At 42.5% G+C, this 23,958-nt stretch overlaps 1 protein-coding gene across 4 annotated transcripts in view; it reads left to right on the top strand.

The window, feature by feature from the left end:
- patj (PATJ crumbs cell polarity complex component) overlaps positions 1 to 23,958 on the top strand; it is a 355,365-nt gene that overhangs the window by 49,493 nt on the left and 281,914 nt on the right. For all 4 annotated transcript variants that reach the window (XM_067990267.1, XM_067990266.1, XM_067990265.1 and 1 more), the window contains exons 13-16: positions 6,431 to 6,507; positions 10,424 to 10,480; positions 17,715 to 17,849; positions 18,878 to 19,039. In XM_067990267.1, coding sequence (XP_067846368.1) covers positions 6,431 to 6,507; positions 10,424 to 10,480; positions 17,715 to 17,849; positions 18,878 to 19,039 — 431 coding nt within the window. The remainder of the gene's footprint in view (positions 1 to 6,430; positions 6,508 to 10,423; positions 10,481 to 17,714; positions 17,850 to 18,877; positions 19,040 to 23,958) is intronic.

The raw sequence follows: 23,958 nt of genomic DNA, 5'->3' as shown, positions 1-23,958 counted from the left end.
GACCATGGGCTTTATTAATAGAGGCATAGAGTACAAAAACAAGGAAGTTATGCTAAACATTTATAAAACACTGGTTAGGCCTCAGCTGGAGTATTGTGTCCAATTCTGGGCACCACACTTTAGAAAGGATGTCAAGGCCTTAGAGAGGTTGCAGAAGAGATTTACTAGAATGGTACCAGGGATGAGGGATTTCAGTTATGTGGAAAGACTGGAGAAGCTGGGGTTGTTCTCCTTAGAACAGAGAAGGTTAAGAGGAGATTTGATAGAGGTGTTCAAAATCATGAACAGTTTTGACAGTAAATAAGGAGAAACTGTTTTCATTTGCAAAAGGGGCGGTAACCAGAGGACACAGATTTAAGGTGATTAGCAAAAGAGCCAAAGGCGACATGAATAAACATTTTTTATGCAGTGAGTTGTAATGATCAGGAATGCACTGCCTGAAGCAGATTTAATAGTAACTTTCAAAAACAAATTGGATAAATACTTGATGGGGAAAAATTTACAAGGCTATGGGGAAAGAGCAGGGGAATGGGACTAATCGGATAGATTTTTCAAAGAGCTGGCACAGGCGCGATAGGCCTAAAGGCCGCCTGTGCTGTATTTACTATGATATCCCATAGCATTTCATATGGTCACATCGTGTGTCAGAAGATATAATGGTACAGGTTACAGTGGAGCTACACCATCTCGTGGCCACAGTTTGCAACTACCGTGTCATTAGGACCAGTTTACATAGGGAATTCACATTTTCAATGTTAAATGTTGATCTACAATGTCCACCTCCATTTACCCATCAATATGCTGCCCTCCGTGACGTCATCTGCAGGCACAAGGATGGCTTCCATATATGTGAAACCTTGATGTCTTGTAAGAGATTAAGGTGAGCTTTGAAATCCACATCTTCTCCATCGCCAAGACTGCTTATTTCTATCTATGATGTGGAGATGCCGGTGATGGACTGGGGTTGACAATTGTAAACAATTTTACAACACCAAGTTATAGTCCAGCAATTTTATTTTAAATTCACAAGCTTTCGGAGATTTTCTCCTTCCTCAGGCAAATGTTTCAAGAGCTCCTTGAAGCCTACGCATTTATACATATAGACCAATACATGGTGTTTACAGACTGCCCCTGCAACTGCCCGTTGCCAAGGCAATCACCGTGTTCAGACAGAGAGGTGTCACCTGCAGAACCCCCGAATACACATTCAACAAAAAAACAAACAGGGAAAAAAAACAGAGAAAAAAAACACAGAGAGAGGCAGAAACATCCGGAAGGCAGAGAGAGCCAGCAAATGACCCATTATATTAAAAACAGATAACATTTGTTCGATGGTGGGGTAACGTGTAGCGTGACATGAACCCAAGATCCCGGTTGAGGCCGTCCTCATGGGTGCGGAACTTGGCTATCAATTTCTGCTCGACGATTTTGCGTTGTCGTGTGTCTCGAAGGCCGCCTTGGAGTACGCTTACCCGAAGGTCGGTGGATGAATGTCCATGACTGCTGAAGTGTTCCCCGACTGGGAGGGAACCCTCCTGTTTGGCGATTGTTGCGCGGTGTCCGTTCATCCGTTGTCGCAGCGTCTGCATGGTCTCGCCAATGTACCATGCTCTGGGGCATCCTTTCCTGCAACGTATGAGGTAGACAACGTTGGCCGAGTCACAGGAGTATGAACCATGCACCTGGTGGGTGGTGTCCTCTCGTGTGATGGTGGTATCTGTGTCGATGATCTGGCATGTCTTGCAGAGGTTACCGTGGCAGGGTTGTGTGGCGTCGTGGACGCTGTTCTCTTGAAAGCTAGGTAGTTTGCTGCGAACGATGGTCTGTTTGAGGTTGGGTGGCTGTTTAAAGGCGAGTAGTGGAGGTGTGGGGATGGCCATAGCGAGGTGTTTGTCCTCATTGATGACATGTTGAAGGCTGCGGAGAACATGGCGTAGTTTCTCCGCTCCGGGGAAGTACTGGACGACAAAGGGTACTCTGTTGGTTGCGTCCCGTGTTAGTCTCCTGAGGAGGTCTATGCGATTTTTTGCTGTGGCCCGTCGGAACTGTCGATCGATGAGTCGAGCGTCATATCCCGTTCTTACTAGGGCGTCTTTCAGCGTCTGTAGGTGTCCATCGCGTTCCTCCTCGTCTGAGCAGACCCTGTGTATTCGCAGGGCCTATCCATAGGGGATGGCCTCTTTGACGTGGTTAGGGTGGAAGCTGGAAAAGTGGAGCATCGTGAGGTTGTCCGTGGGCTTGCGGTAGAGTGAGGTGCTGAGGTGCCCGTCTTTGATGGAGATTCGTGTGTCCAAGAAAGAAACTGATTCTGAGGAGTAGTCCATGGTGAGCTTGATGGTGGGATGGAACTTGTTGATGTTATCGTGTAGTCTCTTTAGTGATTCCTTGCCGTGGGTCCATAGAAAGAAAATGTCGTCGATGTATCTGGTGTATAGTGTTGGTTGGAGGTCTTGTGCAGTGAAGAAGTCCTGCTCGAACTTGTGCATGAAAATGTTGGCGTATTGGGGTGCGAATTTGGTCCCCATGGCTGTTCCGTGTGTTTGGGTAAAGAACTGGTTATCGAAGGTGAAGACATTGTGATCCAGGATGAAGCGGATGAGTTGTAGGATGGCTTCCGGAGATTGGCTGTTGTTGGTGTTGAGTATTGATGCTGTCGCAGCGATGCCGTCATCGTGGGGGATACTGGTGTATAGTGCCGAGACGTCCATCGTGGTGAGAAGTGTTCCTGGTTCAACTGGTCCGTGGGTACTGAGTTTTTGTAGGAAGTCTGTAGTGTCACGACAGAAGCTGGGGGTTCCCTGTACGATGGGTTTCAGGATGCCCTCGATGTATCCAGAGAGGTTCTCACACAGGGTTCCGTTGCCTGATACGATGGGACGTCCGGGTGTGTTGGCTTTGTGTATCTTTGGGAGGCAGTAGAAGTCTCCCACGCGGGGATTACGTGGGATGAGAATGCGTAGGATGCTTTGAAGGTCTGGATCGAAGGTCTTGATCAGTTTGTTGAGCTGGTGGGTGTGTTCTTTGGTCGGATCTGCGGGTAACCGTCTGTAGTGTTCCTGGTTGTCCAGTTGTCGGTATGCTTCTTTGCAATAGTCTGTTCTGTTCTGTATGACTATGGCTCCTCCTTTGTCCGCTGGTTTGATGACGATGTTGCGGTTGGTCTTGAGAGCGTTGATGGCGTTGCGTTGTGCTCGGGTGACATTCTGGACTGTCTTCCGAGTGCGGCTGATGAATCTGGCATTGACGCATTTCCTGACAGCTTGAGCATACATGTCCAGCTGAGGGCAGCGACCCTCCGGAGGAGTCCAGTTTGACTCTTTCCTCTTCGGTTGCTGTACCGCGGATCCCTCTGTCTGCTGTTCCGGATCGTCGATTGTCTCATTGGGTTCGCTGCTGAAATCTTGGGGTTTGTGGTAGAATTCCCGGAGCCTCATTCTCCTGATGAATTCCTCTGTGTCCGCCGCGAGACTAGTGGGGTCCATTTTGGTAGTGGGGCAGAAATTGAGCCCTCGGCTGAGAACTTCGATTTCGTCTGGTTGAAGGGTGTGGTCGGATAAATTGACAATAGACTTCCCTGTGGTTGCAACCGTGGTACCAGGGGAAGCTTGGTCGTTGCTGGTGGTGATGCCGAGTTTCTCAAGCTTCCTGCTCTTGGTTTTCATGTAGGCAGCGTAGTTCCGTTGCCTCGTCTGTTTGGCGGTATAACGTAGCTGGTCTGCTGTGTCCTGAGTACAGGTTGAGAGTATGGACTCTATCTTGGTTTCGAGGTTGTGGCGTCTGCTGTAGAGTTGGTGTATGAGATGGTTGCGGAGTGTGCGAGAGGTACGGCGGCAGAGTCTCTCAGCGTAATCCGAGTTGTATGTGGACTTGAGTGGGTTCGTGATCTGGAGTCCTTTCGGGATCTTGTCTGCTTTCTTGCAGCTCTGTAAAAACTTGATGTCTGTGTCTAAATGCGCGATCTTCTTGGATATCCTTTCCACTGTGAGCCGGCAGTTTGTGGTGTCGATGGTAGTCATGATGTGGAGATGCCGGTGATGGACTGGGGTTGACAATTGTAAACAATTTTACAACACCAAGTTATAGTCCAGCAATTTTATTTTAAATTCACAAGCTTTCGGAGATTTTCTCCTTCCTCAGGCAAATGTTTCAAGAGCTCCTTGAAGCCTACGCATTTATACATATAGAACAATTTCTATCTAGGCTACATAGCCTGTCTCTACCTTAAAGCCCCTCTGCTGCTGAATCTTTTAACCATTATTCTAAAGCCTTCCTTGCTGGCCTTCCTTTGCCCAAGTTCCATGAGCTCCAAGTTGTCCAAAAGCAACTGCCCAATATTTTTTTTTTATTCGTTCACGGGATGTGGGCGTCGCTGGCAAGGCCGGCATTTATTGCCCATCCCTAGCGAGATTTTTACAACTGAGTGGCTTGCTAGGCCATTTCAGAGGGCAATTAAGAATCAACCACATTGCTGTGGGTCTGGAGTCACATATAGGCCAGACCGGGTAAGGACGGCAGGTTTCCTTCCCTAAAGGACATTAGTGAACCAGATGGGTTTTTACGACAATCCGGTAGTTTCATGGCTATCATTACTGATACTAGTATTTTAATTCCAGATTTTTTTATTTAATTAATTGAATTTAAATTCACCAGCCGCCGTGGCGGGATTTGAACTCGTGACTCTGGATTTTAGTCCAGGCCATTGGATTACTAGCCCAGTAACATAACCACTACGCTACCGTACCCTCAGCATTGAGCTCCACTTAATCATCACTCCTGTCTTTTCTGATTTTGATCACCTGTACATGCAGCTTTTCCTCACCCCACAATGCATCTTAATAGTACCTGGCTCTGCTAATGCATATACTCAACATGAGCCTCCCTCCACACTAACTATCTCTTCCCACCCTGCCTCCATATCCCCCTATTCCATTTTCCCTTATGTATGCATCAAGTCTCCCCTTAAATGTGTCAATGCCATCTGCTTCAACAACTCGATGTAGCAATGAATTCCATCTTCTCACCACTCTAAAGAAATTCCTCCTAAATTCTTTATTTGATCTGTTAGTGGCTATCTTATATTTATATACCCTTGTTCTGGAATCATCCACAAGTGGAAACAGTTTCTCCACATCCACCCTATTGAACCACTTCATAATTTTAAAAACCTCTATCAGGTCTCCTTTTAATCTCTTTTCCAGAGAAAAGAGCCCCACCCCGCTCAATTTTTTTCCCAATAGTTGACCTGTTGACTATTCTCATTGTACAATGTGATGATTTCAATATTTGGCCAACAATTATATGTAAATTGTCATGTTGTTGCACTTTATCTAATAAATGCATACATTTGTAATTGTACTTGGATTTTTTAGCTCCAGTCTGCATTTCTTTGTTGTAAATACTATCTGCCCAATTTTTCAGTCTTTGAATCTTTTCTTGCTCTTGGAATTTTGTTTTTTTTCCAATGCAACTTGATTATCCACAAACTTCTTTTACTTAATATTATCAATTCACAAATTATGGATAGTTGGGACTTCTGAACCAATCATAGCAATCCAGTTAGAATGCCTTTTTCCCCATTGTCAATTCAATTTATTATTCATTTTTAAAATTAGTTCTTATTTTGAGAGTTTCATTTAACAGTAAGTCTCATAAATAAACTTGCTTTTTGAAAAGTTGAAATATCTAAAATGCAGCACAATACTATCATCCACCAACTACGTTGCACCTCAGAAAATTCGAAGAAATACATTGCAGAAATCTAGGTTTTAAAAAAAGTTATAACATGAGCCCAAATATTTTCTGCATTCCTCCAGCTACTATTTGAAGTTACTCCTGACAGTTTGGTCTGCTCAAGGTTGTTGGAGGGGAAATTAAAAACTCAGTCACATAATTCACTTCCCAAAAATTTAACTTGTGCTTAAAGTATTCTATTTTATCTTCAATATTTTGCTTGCCATATTTTGCTTTCCTTTTTAAGGAAACAAACATCTTTCCATTGTGGTTTTGGTTTCTGAACACTAATTCCTGTGACATGAAGTCCTGTGTAATATAATGGATAAGTCAACACAATGCCCCAGAAACTGAATCAAATCATGATAAGCTTAGAAAGCAGTTAACTGATGTATGTCTGACCTTGGGGTCAGTGCACTCACACTAGTTCATAGATCAGCCAGTTCAAGAAGTCCATGGACAATCCTTGATGGGTATACATAAATTTGCAAAGAACTCAAGAGCACTCCTAGCCAAAGGTAAGCATAACTAGGTGAGTATGAGTAAGGAAGCTTTATATAATGCTCCTAGTGTAGCATTGATGGCTGTTGCTTCTATTACAACTGGATGAATGGGCTCACTAATGTTTTATTTTGTGGATTTGCTTGATGATTCTATATAAATAATGTCAGCAAATTAATGTGACACACTTTCTTTTTAGGGTCAGGACCTGTTAAAACAGGAGAAGAATTGAAGTCCAGATGGGAAAATTTGTTGGGACCAGAGTATGAAGTGATGGTATGATTTTCTAACACCATTCTAATTGACAAGAATTGACTATCAGGAAACAGTAGTACTATGTGCTGAAGTCTGATAATAAATGATGATAAATATTTTAATTTTATTTATGGGAATTGTAGAATATAGTTTCTATTTCCAAACGTAGTCTGACTAAATAGTGAAATGTTTCATAGAACTTACCAGTGTTCATATCTTATTGAGAACCAATGTCCAGGGTGAGAATTACTTCAATGAAAGTCTAATTGGTTTAATGAAATGCTCTTCTGAACTAATGATTGGCATGGATCACGTGATTGTAGTAAATAGGATTTCTCTTGTTTTAAATGGATTGTATTCAGATTTACTTCAGGTGCGCAGACCTACACATTCCAAGAAAATACAAATTCTGGACTGATGAGCAAATGCATAAAGGAGACCAGATAGATTGTCCTGTAGTACATTTAAAATATACATCTATATTTCTGATTTATATATAGTTCAAATGATGTTTGATTAATTTGGCTTATGAGTGGTAATAAATGCCATATTTCACAAGCAGACATTTACTTTGTTTTTCTAACAGTTGTAGTGGATTTTGAAAAAACCTGGGTCACTCATCTCCTGTGAACTCACCAGCCCAAAAATATAATTTCTGTTTGTTGAGTACCTCATGAGTGTTAATGTTTCCTTAAATTTACTACACTTGCTGTATTTAATCTAAATCTCCTGCTGTGTTTCTGTTTTGTAATATCACTGAATGCTGAATGTAATGCTCTAAGAAAATAAATTGCTGTTGGCAATATTAGTTTCTCCTCAAGATATCCTCGCTCAGCCTCCACATCCGTAGTCATTTCAATCTCCATCTCAGCTCCCCTCTGAATTCACCGTCCTCCTGTCTTCCCTAAACCTCTATCGCCAAAGAAACTCTCCTACACATATTCTTGGTCACCCCTTCAAGTTTGCCATCTCCCGTGGTCTCTCTACTCCGATCACTGACAAGGCTATTTCCGACTACTTCCTTGTATCTCTCAGCAGCCGCATTCACTCTACTCCCTTCCAACTCCACTTCCTTTTGTGTCTGTCCCTGGAAGAAAACATTGTTCCCTCAAGTTGCATACAACTACCCTTTCAAATACCCAACTGCCTAACCTTTTGGCCCTCCATTCTCCATGATATCTCTGCAGCTGTTGATTTGCTTAACGCTCACTCACCTCCACCTTTGATGTCCTAGTCTCTTACAAAACCATCACAGTCTCTCATCTCCGTCTTCGCTCCTCAAGTACATGGGGCACAGACTTGAGTGTATCTGGCATGCAACAGGCTTAGCCATCAGGGCTGGACCACATCAAGCTCTACTGGGCCTCACTCTCCTCCATCAAAACTGCCCACTACTCTAGAATAATCCTTGAGAGCATTGATAGCACCCTGCTTTTCTTCACTTTGAACCTCCTTAAAATTCCTCTCCCCTGCTTACCTCCATCTCACCTTTAACAAGTACAGTGAGCTCATTGATTTCTTTGTCACCAAGATTGAGACCATTTGCTCAGCTGCCTCGACTACTTTCTCTCATTTCCCTTGCCCATCAAGCCAAACCTCCTCCTTAGCCCTGAACCCCTGTCTCTCTCTAGTATCTGTGCCATCTCCCCTAATGCGATCTTTGAGCTCATCTATTCCATGAGACCCACCTCCTGCTCCTTTGACTGTATTCCCACTAAACTGCTCACCACCCAAACTCCTTTCCTGGCCCTCACGTTAGCTCACATATTGAATGATTCCCCCTTCTCAGGCGCTGTCCCCTTCCATTTCAAAATTGTTGTCACGACTTCCATTCCTCAACAAAAAAACACCGCTCGACATCTCTGTTCTCGCGAACTATCGCCTCCATTTCCAAACTCCTTTTCCTCTTAATTTTTAATAATTCATCCTCAGGATATGGGCATCGCTGGAAAGGCCTTACATTTGTTGCTCATCCCTATTTGGGAAGTTAGGGAATTCCAGGATTTTGACCCAGCGATGGTGAAGGAACTGCAATATTATGTCCAAGTCACGATGGTATCTCACTTGGAGGTGATGGTGTTTCTATGCACCTGCAGCCCTTGTCCTTCTAGGTGGTGGAGGAATTGAACATGTTGTCATCTCCTGCAGCTCTTTGTTTGAATCTCTCCAATCAGGATTCTACCTCTTCCACAGTGCCAAAACAGGCTTAACCAAAGTCACGAACGACAAACTGTAATTGAGAGTCTGGCTGTAGACTGGTGCATCTCGGCGTGTGTCGGAGCAGTCTAGATCAGCTGACTGTGTGGCACTAACAAGGGTATTCGTAGAGTGGATGGTGGGGGAACGGGCCTGCTGTCATCCTGAGAAAGGACAGCAGGTGCCTCTCCCGTGGAGCCAAGGTCACTCTCCTGGGACTGCGCCTCAGCGCTCCTGTGTCTCTGCCCAAGAATAGAGAGCAGGAGTTACTGGTGCTCTGGAAGCCCCATTTAACACTGGCCCCCAAAGCCAAGATGGCAGCTGACTGAGCTTCCACCAGAGGAAATAATTTCTTTTTATCTACCTTAGGCCAGCATTCCATTAGCCTTTTTAATTGCTTTTTATACCTGTCCACCTGTACATGGACACCCAAATCTCTTTGCTCCACCACAATTCTTAGTTTCTCACCATTTAGAAAATATTCCGATTTGTCTTTCTTGTGTCCAAAAAGTGGCTGATCTCACATTTCCCCACATTGAACTCCATTTGCCTCAGTTTTCCCCACTCAGTTAATCTGTCTATGTCCCTTTGAAACTTCCTGCTCCCATCTGCACTACTTAGTGTGCCTCCAAACTTAGTGTCATCTGAAATCTTGGATATACAACTCTCTATTGTTTCATCAAAGTCATTGATAAATATGGTGAAAAGCTAAGGCCCCAGAACAGATCCCTGGAGAACATCACTTGTCACATCCCACCAATCAGAGTAAGTACCCTTTAATCCCTACTCTTTGTCTCCTACCTCCCAACCAATTTCCAACTCTTGTCGCAAGATTGCCTCCAATTCATTTTTGCTAATAATCTCTTGTGTGGCACCTTATCAAATGCCTTCTGGAAGTCCTATAGATAACATCCTTAAACACTCTATTATCCGCCATGTTAGTGACCGCCATAAAAAAAATTCAACTACATTAGACAGACATGACTTGCCCTTCGCAAATCCATGCTGACTGTCTCTGCTCAGCTGAAATTTGTCCAAGTGCTCAATCTCTTTGACCCTAATAACAGATTCTAGTAACTTCCTCGCAACTGACGCTAATCTCACTAGCCTGTAGTTAACTGGATTCTCTCTCCTACCCTTTTCAAATAATGCAATTTTCCAATCTAATGGCACAAATCCCAAATCAAGAGAGCTTTGGAAGATAATGACTAACACAACTACAATTTCCTCACCTAATTCTTTTAATACCCTGGGATAGAAACCATCAGGTCCTGTAGAGTTATGTCTTAAGTCTCATTATTTTCTCCATTACCATTTTTTCACATATTAAATCCAATAAGTTCCTCCCCTTGATGTATTTTTAGTTTCCCTTATACCAGTGATATTTTGTCCTCTTCCTCTACTTTTCATGATTATTTTCATGATCCAGTCTTTTGAAGACTAATCAACCAATCACTGAAGACAACGCTGTGTGTGCGACGCAATGATGTAAACATGGTTCTCTGTAACGTAAAGGTGACTGTCAGAGCAGACTGTTCAAAAGAAACTTTTGTGCACTATGAATGAAGACTCTAATTCACCATATTCCTATCAACTTGCCTCCATTGCAGAATAATGTTTGCTCAGGGTGTTAAACTGTAACATCAGGAACAATTAGGTTAATGATATCCAGTTGAAACACCACGTTCATATGCTGAATTCAATCAAATTAACTCATAATACCTTCCTTATTCATAATTAGGTACTTAATTTGGACACTGAGATCTCCGATGATGCAGAACTGCAAAAATACTCCAAGGTAATGACACCTTGAAATTCCAAAACCTTAATGACTGAAATGGGTAAATTTTTGTTTTGTATCCCTGTTCGGTTTTCCTTCTTGTTTTGTATCAGAATATTAAGTACTTTGTATGTGTCAGCTTTGGCTCAGTTTTAGCACTCTTGTTTGAGTCAGAAGGTCAGAATTCAAGCCTCACTCCAGAGACCTGAGCACATAATCTAGGCTGACACTTCAGTGTAATATTGAGGGAGTACTGCACTGTCGGAGGTGCTGTCAGGTGGTCGTAAAAGATCCCATGCGCTATTTGAAGAAGAGCGGGGGAGTTCTTCTGTCAACATTTATCCCTCAGCCAACACCTAAAACAGCTAATTTGGTCATTTAGTCCATTTCTGTTTGTGGGACCTTGCTGTGCGCAAATTGGCTGCCAGTTTTCCTACATTATAATAGTGACTGCACTTCAAACGTTCTTCATTGGCTGTAAAGTGCTTTGGACGCCCTGAAAGGCACTATATAAATGAAAGTTCTTTATTTCTTTACTGAACAGAGTGTGTAGACTTCATTATAGCTATAATGAATGAGCCTACTGAAAAGCTGGCTAGGTTTTGATAAAGTTGCTCTATTCTGAATTATCCTATTTTCTTCACATTCATGCCAATCTGCAGAATTTCCATCTACCCAACCTTCATCTGGCTCACAATCATTAATGAGATCCATCTGCTGTACCCTTGACCCACTCCTGACTCAATTCTTGACTGCACAACTACTTTTCCTTGGCCCTATGCTTGCTTACATGCTCACCATCCTACCGCTTACATGAAATTCCTGTCCTACCTGCAGCACTGGTGAAGTCACTATAGTGGCGTTGTTTGTGACTGTGAAACTGGGACATTATTCCTTCTTGTCCTTCTTGACCTCTCACCACAGAAATTTACAGTATAGAAGGAATACGTTCGGCCCATCAGGTCTGTCCGCTCTTTGCTGGAGCAATCTAAAACATAGGAACAGGAGTAGGCCATTCAGCCCCTTAAGCCTGTTCCATCATTCAGTTAGATCATGGCTGACCTGTATCTTAATTCCATTACCCACTTGTGCTCCACATCCCTTCATACCCTTTCCTAACAAAAGTATGTCAATCACAGTCATTTGGCAGGGGGGAGGGGAAGGGGAGGAGGAGGAGGAGGGAGTTCCTGATTTCCACTACCATTTGTGAAAAAACGCTTCCTGATTTCACACCTAAATGGCCTAGTTCTAATTTTAAGATTGTACCCCCTTGTTCTACTTTCCCCCACCAGAGGAAATAGTTTCCCTGTACCTACTCTATTGAATCCCTTTATCCATTTTAACTAAAGTAGGGGGTTTGGCAAATCCCAATTTCTCCATGCCTTTAATTTCCTCTGCTTCAAATATTTTCCAAAATTTTAATTCAATGATGCAATAACCTCTGCCTCACTTCCCTGTGGCAAAGCATTCTGTGTTCAAAAAATTTTCTTGGAAGAAATTTCTCCAAAACTTTCACCACCTCCTCCTACTGAAAATTTTAAGTTGTCGACTTTTGGAGCAAAATCCATGACAGAATCCATGAGGGCACTAAGGATTCACAAAGTGCGAGGAGAAGGCAAACATAGTGATATAGTGGCCAGGCACCAGCAAAGATATCAGAGAGGAAAATTTCTTGATGTGGGTTTTGCCAGGTTAATAAACCAACTGAGGAAATAACCTTTGGTGAAAACATAATTTCCAGAATAACCTTGGCAGAAGATTGCAGTAGATTTGTATGAGGTCATAGGATGAAAGAACTGTGTAGTTATTAACTATTATTCCAAATTTCGTGAAATAATTGTACTATTGAAAACCTGAAGGATACGTTTGCTCATTGGGCTATCCATGAGGAACTCATTACTGATATTGAAACACTGTTTCTGTCTATACAGTTTCACACCTTCAGAGCTTGGTATGACTTTGTACATTCTACAGCTAGTATTTACTATTCACAAGCTAATGTGAAGCTGAGAGTGCTGTACAACCAACAAAAAAAAAATCTGAAAGAAGAGAATTTTTTTAGCTTTGCTGAATTGCAGAGCCATTCCAATTGCACCAAATGTAATAGCCTAGTTAATGATAAAAAAGATTAAAACTACAGTAACTACTTTGGACAAAGATCTGAAATAAAATGGCCAAGCAGAAATTTGATAAAGCAAGTTGCCGAGAAGGCTGAAGTGTATTATCAACGTTTCTTTAACTAACAATATTCAGTTGGAGCTATATCCTGGTGATCAAGTAAGAATAAAGCTTGATGAGAAAAGATTAGGGTAGTTCTTTTCCAATAAAAGGCAAAGACAGGACTCCAAAATTATATAGCATTCAGACAGTTAATGGCTGTATCCACAGGAAAGGAATACATCTACCATTGATTTTCAAGTGCAAAAGAGAATGGATTTGTCATGATTCACAGGCTGAGTGACCAAACAGATGTAAGACTTAAGATTGTACGGTTCTAAGTGTCATTCCTTGATTGACTATCCACTCCAGGTGATACTGTTGCATCAGCGCAAACAGTGGAAACATCGAAGCCTGATGTGAGAACTACTGGCAGGATTGTAAGAAAACCAATTCATTACAGAGATAGTGACCAGTTAGCAACAGCAAACTACTGCAGGGGCTGAATAATCCCCTTCTCGATTTCAGGCTAGTCTACCCCAAAGTCCAGTTAAGATGTGTTTGTTTCATTAGCTTGAAAAAAGGGATATGTGTTGGTAAGTGCAGTCAATTACACCTCCACTTTTGGAGAATCAGCCAATAGACTAAAATTGGAATGTTTATTGTTTACTCAGACAGTTGCTAGTTTCTTCTGTGCAACTATTGCAGAAATAAAGTCAAAAGCTTTTAATTTCTTGAAAAAGCAAGCCAAACTACAGCCTAGTCATATGGTAACTATGTTTTGCAGAGCACTGTCATTTAAAGTAAGCGGTTTAAAACTAATTCACTGAAGAACAATTTCTGTTGGAAGGTGATTTTTTGTTGGGAAATCCTACTTGCTCTTGAGAAATAAAAAAGAACTTGCATTTATATTGTGCCTTTCGTGACCAAAGCACTTCAAAGCTAGTGAAGAACTTCTTGAAGTGTAGTCACTGTTGTAATGTAGGAAACACGCAGCCAATTTGCACACAGCAAGGTTCCAAGCACAGCGATGAAACAAATGACCAGATCATCTATTTTAGGTGTTAGTTGAGGCATAAATGTTGACCAGGACACCGGGAGAATCATAGTCATAGAATCATAGAAAGGTTGCAGCGTGGGAGGAGGCCATTTGGCCCATCGAGTCCGTGCCGGCTCTGTGCAAGAGCAATCCAGCTAGTCCTTATCCCCATAGCCCTACAAATCTTTTCCTTTTAAGTACTTATCCAATTCCCCTTTTGAAAGCCATGATTGAATCTGCCTCCACCATCCCCTCGGGCAGTGCATTCCAGCTCCTAACCACTCGCTGTGTGTAAAAAAAAAAGTTTTCTCATTTCACCTTAGGCTATTTTGCCAATCACCTTAAATCTATGTCCTCTGGTTCTTGACCCTTCTGCCAATGGGAACATTTTCTCACTCTCAACTCTGTCTCGACCTTTCATGATTTTGAATACCTCTATCAAATCTTCTCTCAACCTTTTCTGTTCCAAGGAGCAGCTTCTCCAGTCTATCCATTTAAGCAAAGTCCCTCATCCCTGGAATCATTCTAGTAAATCTCTTCTGCACCCTCTCTAAGGCCTTCACATCTTTCCTGAAGTGCGATGCCCAGAACTGGACACAATACTCCAGTTGTGGCTGAACCAGTGTTTTATAAAGGTTCTTCATGACTTCTTTGCTTTTGTGCTCTATGCCTCTTTTTATAAAGCCCAGGATCCCGTATGCTTTTTTAACCACTTTCTCAACCTGCTCTGCCACCTTCAACGATTTGTGTATATATACCCCCAGATCTCTCTGTTCTTATACCCCTTTTAGAATTGTGGCCTTTAGTTTATATTGCCTCTCCTCATTCATCCTACCAAAATGTATCACCTCGCATTTTTCTGCCTTAAATTTCATCTGCAACGTGTACGCCCATGCCACCAACCTGTCTATATCCTCTTGAAATCTATTACTATCCTCCTCAGTGTTCACTACACTACTAAGTTTTGTGTCATCTGCAAATTTTGAAATTGTGCCCTGTACACCCAAGTCCAGTTCATTAATATATATCAAGAAGAGCAGTGGTCCTAGTACTGACCCCTGGGGAACACCTCCCTCTGAAAAACAACCGTTCACCACTACTCTCTTTCCTGTTACTTAGCCAGTTCTGCTACTGCCCCTTTTATTCCATGGGCTTCAATCTTGATGACTGGCTTATTTTGCGGCATTTTATCAAATGCCTTTTGGAAGTCCATATACACCACATCAACTGCATTGCCCTCATCGACCTTCTCTGTTACCTCATCAAAAAATATCAAGTTAGTTAAACACGATTTGCCTTTAACAAATCCGTGCTGGCTTTCCCTAATCAATCCACACTCGTCCAAGTGACTGCTAATTCTGTCCTGGATTATCGTTTCTAAAAGTTTCCCACCACCGAAGTTAAACTGATTGACCTGTAGTTGCTGGGTTTATCCTTACATCCTTTTTTGAGCAAGGGTGTAACATTTGCAATTCTCCTGTCCTTTGGCACCATGCCTGTATCTAAGGATGTTTGGAAGATTATGGCCAGTTCCTCTGCAATTTCCACCCTCACTTCCCTCAGCAACCTAGGATGCATCCCATCCGGACTGGGTGACTTATCTACTTTAAGTACAACTAGCCTTTCTACCACCTCTTTATCAATTTTTAACCCATCTAGTATTTCAACTACATCTTCCTTTACTGAGACTCTGGCAGCATCTTCTTCCTTGGTAAAGACTGAGGCAAAGTACTCATTTAGTACCTCGGCCATGCCCTCTGCTTCCACGAGTGGATCTCCTTTTTGGTCCCTAATCGGCCCCGCCCCTCCTCTTACCACCTGTTTACTGTTTATATGCCTATAGAAGACTTTTGGATTCCCTTTTCTGTTGGCTGCCAGTTTATTCTCCTACTCTCTCTTTGCCCTTCTTATTTCCTTTTTCATTTCCTCTCTGAACTTTCTATATTCAGCCTGGTTATCACTTGCGTTATCAACCTGACAACTATCATACACCCCTTTTTTCTGCTTCATCTTACTCTCTATCTCTTTTATCATCCTGGGAGCTCTGGCTTTAGTTGCCCTACCTTTCTCCATTGTGGGAATGTACCTAGACTGTACCTGAACCATCTCCTTAAAGGCTGCTAATTGTTCAATTACGGTTTTGCCTGCCAATCTTTGATTCCAACTAACCTGGGCCAGATCTGTTCTCATCTCACTGAAATTAACCCTACTCCAATTGAGTATTTTTACTTTAGAGTTGTCCATGTCTTTTTCCATTGCTATTCTAAACCTTACGATACTATGATCGCTGTTCCCTAAATGTTCCCCCACTGACGCTTGCTCCACTTGGCCCACCTCATTCTCTAGAACCAAATCCAGCAATGCCTCCTCCCTCGTTGAGCTGGAAACATACTGGTCAAGAAAGTTCTCTTGAACATACTATCCCAGTCTATATTAGGATAGTTGGAGTCCCCCGTTATTGCTACTTTATGTCTTTTGCACCTCTCTGTAATTTCCCTGTAAATTTGCTGCTCTATATCCTTCCCACTAGTTGGTGGCCTATAGAATACACCCAGTGGTGTAATGGCACATCTTGACCCTTCCAGGACATCCTTTCTCTCCAGCACTGCAATATTCTCCTTAATCAATACTGCCATCACCTCCTCCTTTCTTTCTTTCCTGAACACCTTGTATCCAGGAATATTTAGTACCCAATCCTGCCCTTTTTTGAGCCAGGTCTCCGTTATTGCCACGACACATAGTTCCATGTGGCTATTTGCGCCTGCAGCTCACCAACCTTGTTTACCACACTTCGTGTGTTTACGCACATGCACTGTAAATCAATCTTAGACTTTCTTGTACTCTCATAGTATTAGGTGGGATCAGACTAAACTATCTCTTATTCTAGTGCTATCTTTCTCGCCCCAATCCTTTGTGCACCTTGTTTCTCCTTTCCAATGCTACATTCTGGTGCCCTTCCCCCTGCCAAATTAGTTTAAACCCGCCCCCACAACAGCACTAGCGAACCTCCCCGCGAGGACATTGGTCCCAGTTCCGTGGAGGTGCAGCCCGTCCAGTCTGTATAGGTCCCACCTCCCCAGAACTGGTCCCAATGCCCCAGGAATCTAAAGCCATCCCTCCTGCACCATCTCTCCAGCCTCTGCTCTATCCTCCTATTTCGACACTCACTAGCACGTAGCACCCAGGAGTAATCGGGAGATTACTACCTTTGAGGTCCTTCTTGTTAATCTCTTTCCTAACTCCTGCCTTCAGACCTCATCCCTCTTTCTACCTATGTCATTGGTAGCGATATGGATCAAGACCTCTGGCTGTTGACCCTCTCCCTCCAGAATGTTCTGCAGCTGCTCAGTGACATCCTTGATCCTGGCACCAGGGAAGCAACACACCATCCTGAAATCACATCTGCAGCTGCAGAAACGCATGTCTGTTCCCGTAACTATAGAATCCCCTATCACTATTGCTCTTCTGACCTTTCTTCACCCCCACTGTACAGCTGAGCCATCCATGGCGCTGTGGACTTGGCTCTGGCTGTACTCCTCAGAGGAACCCGCTCCCCCAACTGTATTGAGAACTGAATACTGGTTAGAGAGCGAGATGCCCTCAGGGGACTCCTGCACTACCTGCCTGGTCCTCCCTGTCTGTCTGGCGGTCACCCAGTCCCTCTCTGCCTACACTCTCTTAAGCTGTGAACTCCCCTGTTGTTCTTCGAATAGTGTCCTCAAATATCTTTTATGTCCACTTGAGAGGCAGTCTAGGCCTCGGTTTAACGTCTCATCTGAAAGGCGGCACGTGAGTGCAGTGCTCCCTCAGTACTGCAGTGAAGTTCTCAAGTTTCTGAAGTGGGGCTTGAACCCATGACCTTTTAACTCCAAGGAGAGAGTGCTACCACTGAGCCAAGGCTGTGATACATATCCTGTTCGGTGACTTCAGTTATTCATGCTGCAGCATTAACATTACGGGACAGTAGGACAGAAGGAACTTGAACTTAGCTGAATGGAAAACATGTACATTGGTAATTTTGCATATTCATCCTAATAAACTTTTGTTTTAATTTAGCTTTTGCCAATTCATACGTGGAGGCTTGGAGTGGAGCTGGACTCTTTTGATGGACATCATTACATATCGTCAGTTGTTCCTGATGGGCCAATAGGTCAAACTAGATTATTACAATTAGAAGATGAAATTTTAGAGGTAAAGTTTAAAAAAAGAAATTATTATTCATTAAGATTTGAAATCACTCTGCATTTTGGCAATAATTAAATTTTCATTTTAGGCCAGATTTATTTTTGTAGGTTAGCTGTTAAGCTAGATGATATGACAATCACAACACAAGAACCGGGTCAGGTAATCATTGTAAAATAATTTGATGGTTTCAGGTGTGCAGATTTATGAGATCTTTGAACATTTGGTATAATTCATGTCTTCTTGCTTAAGTCATAAAGAGTTCCTCAAGGATAAGAAGAATGATTCCAGCTTCCATCACACTCCACAGTATGATGCTGTTTGTTCTCTGTGGACATTTAGGATTTTGTTTTGCCTTTTTCTCAGTTTTCCATTTTCTTTGTGATGGACGGTTAATTTCCATTGGTGTATAACCTTGTGATTAGGCCAGAATTAATATTGAGATTTGTTTTACAGGCTGATAGAGAGGAGCACCATGGTGTTCATTGTTAAAAACTTAAATTCTGTATTAGTGTTGTCAAACAGCTTTACTACTCACTAACTTCCAGTAAAGGTGGTACTCTGCCAGCTTCCATTCTTCCCAACCTGCTAATTAATGAGCAATGGAGGGATAAATTTAAAGTAACTGTCAAATTATTGAAATAATTTTTTTTGGATAATTAAGTGAGACAATTTGCTGGAGTAGGAAAGTAGTTCTGGTCCTGTCATCTGGATGAATTATACAAACAACAGACTGTTGAATAGTTTAGTGATCTATACCTCCACACAAAGTACATAGCATTAGAACATGCAGTGTGATATAAGAATTTGTACAAGTAGAACTGACTGGGTAACTTACAAGTGTGTTATTGTTGAACTAATTAGAGACAGTAATTTTTAAAAACACTCTGAATAGAAAATGTTTCAATCTTGATTTACAGTCACTTTTTAAAATAAATCTATTTATCAGCTCATCAAAAATAACCATATATAGGCTAGTAGGGGCACCCATACCTGCTGGATTAAAATATCACCCTGATATTTGCACTGTGTTTCAGGTGAATGGAAAGCAGTTGTATGGAAAATCTCGTCGTGAGGCAGTTAGCTTTCTGAAAGAGGCTCCTCCTCCATTTACTTTGGTCTGTTGTCGGCGACTATTTGAGGATGGAAATGAAATGCCTGTAGATGAACCCAGTGTCACGGAAAGTGCATCTTCCCAGGTGTGGTATAGTTGGGTGGAATAAAAAAAGAATTGTGTTGATTATGTTTTAATCTACGGATCTCTCTCTTCTAAAGTAGCTCGTCAGATATTTGGGAGCAGGGTTAGAAATTGTTTTCCCTTCTCTTTGTGCATTCCCCCAACCCCCCCCTCGCCCCTGTTCGTAACTAGTCGGTTGACCATCTCATCATTTTTCTTAACTCACTAATACATTAATATAGTTACAAGGTTATAAGAGGCTCCTGAGTCCCTCTGTTCTTGCTGGCGTACTCAGCATGCTTTAACTGTGTGGAGACTGAATACTCACTGTGACCATACCAATCTTTCCATAGTACACAATACATCGATTTAACATTTTGTAAAGTAACTGACAGATGCCCTCACTCCCTGGTACCATAGTATGCTGCTGCACTATTAATTTTAACCTTCTGTAGTGGCATATTGATATAGCAACAACATAAAAAGTGAATTATTTTTACATACTCAAGACATCCTAAAAACAAGATACTTTCCCCTTCCTTTCAAAGCCACTGTCATTGCCCCCCTTTTAATATATGCATTCTCAACCCTTCATAGTATGATACAGCACAGAAGGAGGCCATTCGGCCCATTGTGCCTGTTCCTGCTCTTTGGTAGAGCTATCCAATTAATCCCACCCCCCTACTCTTTCCCCATAGCCCTGTAAATTTTTTTCCCTTCAGGTATTTATCCAATTTGTTTTTGAAAGTTACTATTGAATCTGCTTCAACCACCCTTTCAGGCAGTGCAACTTACTGCATAAAAAAATGTTTCCTCATGTCACCTCTGCTTCTTTGGCCAATCACCTTAAATCTATGTCCTCTGTTTACTGACCCTTCTGCCACTGGAAACAGTTTCTCCTTATTTACTCTATCAAAACGGTTCATAATTTTTGAACATCTCTATCAAATCTCCTCTTAATCTTCTCTGTTCTAAGGAGAACAACCCCAGCTTTTCCAGTCTCTCCACATAACTGAAGTCCCTCATTCCTGTTACCATTCTAGTAAATCACTTCTGCACCCTCTCTAAGGCCTTGACATCCTTTCTAAAATGTGGTGCCCAGAATTGAACACAATACTCCAGCTGAGGCCTAACCAGTGTTTTATAAAGGTTTAGCATAACTTCCTTGCTTTTGTGCTCTATACCTCTACCAATAAAGCCCAGGATCCCATATGCTTTTTTAACAGCCTTCTCAACTTGTCCTGCCACCTTCAAAGATTTGTGTATGTGTACCCTCCAGGTGTCTCTGTTCCTGCACCCCCTTTAAAATTGTACCATTTAGTTTATATTGTCTCTCCTTATTTTCCTACCAAAATGTATCACTTCACACTTCTCTGGATAAATTTCATCTGCCATGTGTCTGCTCATTTCACCAGTCTGTCTATGTCCCCCTGAAGTCTATTTTTTAAAATATATTCATTCATGGGATGTGGGCGTCGCTGACGAGGCCGGCATTTATTGCCCATCCCTAATTGCCCTTGAGAAGATGGTAGTGAGCCGTCTTCTTGAACCGCTGCAGTCCGTGTGGTGAAGGTTCTCCCACAGTGCTGTTAGGAAGGGAGTTCCAGGATTTTGACCCAGCGACTATGAAGGAACGGCGATATATTTCCAAGTCGGGATGGTGTGTGACTTGGAGGGGAACGTGCAGGTGGTGTTCCCACGTACCTGCTGCTCTTGTCCTTCTAGGTGGTAGAGGTCGCGGGTTTGGGAGGTGCTGCAGTGCATCCTGTGGATGGTACACACTGCAGCCACAGTGCGCCAGTGGTGAAGGGAGTGAATGTTTAAGGTGGTGGATGGGGTGCCAATCAAGTGGGCTGCTTTGTCCTGGATGGTGTCGAGATTCTTGAGTATTGTTGGAGCCGCACTCATCCAAGCAAGTGGAGAGTATTCCATCACACTCCTGACTTGTGCCTTCCTCATTGTTTACTACATTTCTGAGGTTCATGTCATCTGCAAACTTTGAAATTATACCAAGTAAACCCAGGTCCAGGTCATTAATATACATCAAAAAGAGCAGTGGTCCTAATATCGATCCCTGGGGAACATCACTGTATATTTCCCTCCAGTCCGAAAAACAACCGTTCACCACTATTCTCTGCTTTCTGTCCCCTGGTCAATTTTGTATCCACGCTGCCACTGTCCCTTTTAATCCAATGGTCTTTAATTTTGCTTACCAGTCTATTATGTGGCACTTTACCAAATGCCTTTTGAAAGTCCACAAACACAACATCAACTGCACTACCCTCACCAGCCCGCTCTGTTATGTAATCAAAGAACTCAATCAAGTTAGTCAAACACGATTTTCCTTTAACAAATTCGTGCTGACTTTCATTTATTAGCCCATACTTTACCAAGTGCCAATTATTTTTCTCCCGGTTTATTGTCTCTTCTCCAACTATCCACATCTAACTTCCCTTTCCTTTCCATGATTTGAGTACATCGTCAACCAACTTTGTGCTCATCTCTTCCAACACTTCCTGTTTGAATGTCTTCACACTGGCATCTGTCCTGCCTACAACACTGAGACTGCACCAGCCCAAGTTACCAATGGTATCTTCTGTGACTACAATTGTGGTGAGTTATCCTTCCTTGTCTTCCTTGACCTCTTTCAACAGGGTCAGTTATTCCATTGTCTTCCAGTGCCTTGTCTTCATTATCTGCCTCTGAGGGACAGCCCTTTTTGCTTCTACTTTTCCCTGCCCCAGCAGCAGTAGCTTCTCCTCCCACATTGTTACCTATGGATGACGTCAAGATTCCATCCTTGGGCCCCATTCTTTTTCTCATTCCCTGGTGCCTCTCAGAGACATAATGTACTGGCATGGAGTCAGTTTCCATATCATGCTGACAGTACCAAGCTTTATGTCTCTACTACCAGCGGTTTTTTCCATGTTCACCCCTATTTCATCAGACTACTTATCTCGCATCAAATTGTGAATAAGCCATAACTTTCTTCAATTGAACACTCGAACAACCAAATTCATCTATTTAGTCCCTTGCTCTGATTCCAGTGCCCTCTCTGATTGCTCCCTCAGCTTGAATTGGAAGAAGCACATTCCTGAGGGCCTACTGACAGAGAACGGTTGAGCTGGAGTCATTTAGAAGCCTGGGCTTCATTTTCCTTCTGCTGGTGAGCTGTGGGTGCCAAATAGGCACCCTGCTGCAGCTCACCGATTCTGGGAGTACGGGAAATTAGCCGGCTCCCATGCTGAGCTAGCTGACGGGTGGGGGGCACCTTGGACGGGCCGGCAGTGGTACAGTTTGTTTTTTGTGGGTCGAGGAAGAGCACTCCTGTTTTTCCTGGCCCCACCCAAAAAAACTTGATATTTCCAGGGCCATTTTGTGGGAGGCCTCCAGCTGTCCCTTTAAGGGCCGTTGATTGGGCCGCTCACTGCCCGTTACAAATGTGCGGTGCTTGCGCAGCACACACTCTGCCTATTTGTGCCTGATTCATGTGGGCATCTGGGCCACCCTTGTAAAGACCCTAGGTAAAATGGCGGTGGGTGGGATAGGAGCAGGAACAGGGTAAGTGCAGCACTCTGATTTTAGGGCTGCTATTGCCCTGTTCATGTCTGGGCCATTTGAGCCAAGTGAATATCGGCTTTCTGGTGTCATGTTCCATCAACAAGATTGTTTAGTTCCACCTCTGCAACATTGATTGGATTCTGCCCCTAATTTACCCCCATTGCTACTGAAACCTGTAAGAATGATTAATGTATGTCTTGGTCCTAAGTCCCTGTTAACATTGGAAATTCAAGTTTTGGGACCTAGGCACACATTAAGATAGAGATAGGTGCCTCATTGGACATTGAACACCATTCCGTAATGCCAAAACCAATGTAGGATATATGTTGGAATTTACCTTTGTATGTCTAGAGTTTATTATATGTAATAGCATATTTAGCTTACCTCAAATTGTCCTGGATTTACCCATTTGAATAATAAAAAGAAATTCTAACAACAGAAGGAATAAAGTTGTACCTCTAATACTACTTAATTTTGTGTATGTAAAGAAAATAAACAAGGGTATCAGTGATCTTCACAAATAGTACAATAACTTCAGAATTATGTCAACATAGCATTGATTGAGCTCCGCTTAGTATGACATAACTGAGTCGGTATTACAGAATCACAGCCGTGGCTGGTTTCAGTTCAACATAAGTGACCCAACTAGGATTATTGGCTATTTGGCCTAGAAGGGAATTTTGATTTAATTACAACATGAACCTGAGTTCATATCAGAAACAAGATTTTGAAGGGTAAATTGTCAAAGGTCCTGCATCTTTTTTGTCACTTTGACAGAGGAAGGCAGACTGATGCCATTGAGACAAAGAGGGGATTGGTATGTTAATGAGTATGTTCACTCAAGAGTTAATGAGCCAACCATTGAAACTAATGCATAATGATTTTGGAAGAGTAGACATTGACACAATATGATGGGAGGAACTTTGTTCTTGCATGCACAGCATATGGTTGTTTGGTACTCGGGTGGGGGCACAGTAGCTAACTTAATGGAAGCCCTGCAAACCAGCCCCATGACAGAGAGTCAGAGGTCAAACCATTAATTTCCTGGCCAGAGAGGGTACAAAGTAATGGCGACACACATGTTCAAGGTCAGTTGTGAAATTTGGTTGCAATTACTGATTAGCAAGGTCACTGATTTATTGAGTTAGTCAAATTCCATCTTTATTACATGGGATTCTGGGTACTTTATTGGTATTTTGGGGATTGCAGTCTTTAACTCTGTCTGTTTACCATTAGGACCATTGGTTTTACTAACTGAATAAGTTCTGTTGCATTATTATTACATGGGATTCCAGGATTTTTACTGATGTTTTGGCAGTTGAATTCTGGGACTTCATCTGCATTTCCATGAAAACTGTTAAGTCGTTGCTTTGCTGATGA

The sequence above is a fragment of the Heptranchias perlo genome, chromosome 9, assembly GCF_035084215.1.
Source record: "Heptranchias perlo isolate sHepPer1 chromosome 9, sHepPer1.hap1, whole genome shotgun sequence".
NCBI classification, from domain to species: domain Eukaryota; kingdom Metazoa; phylum Chordata; class Chondrichthyes; order Hexanchiformes; family Hexanchidae; genus Heptranchias; species Heptranchias perlo.
Note: the sequence above shows the minus strand (reverse complement) of the source record. Positions and strands in the feature narration are given on the sequence as shown.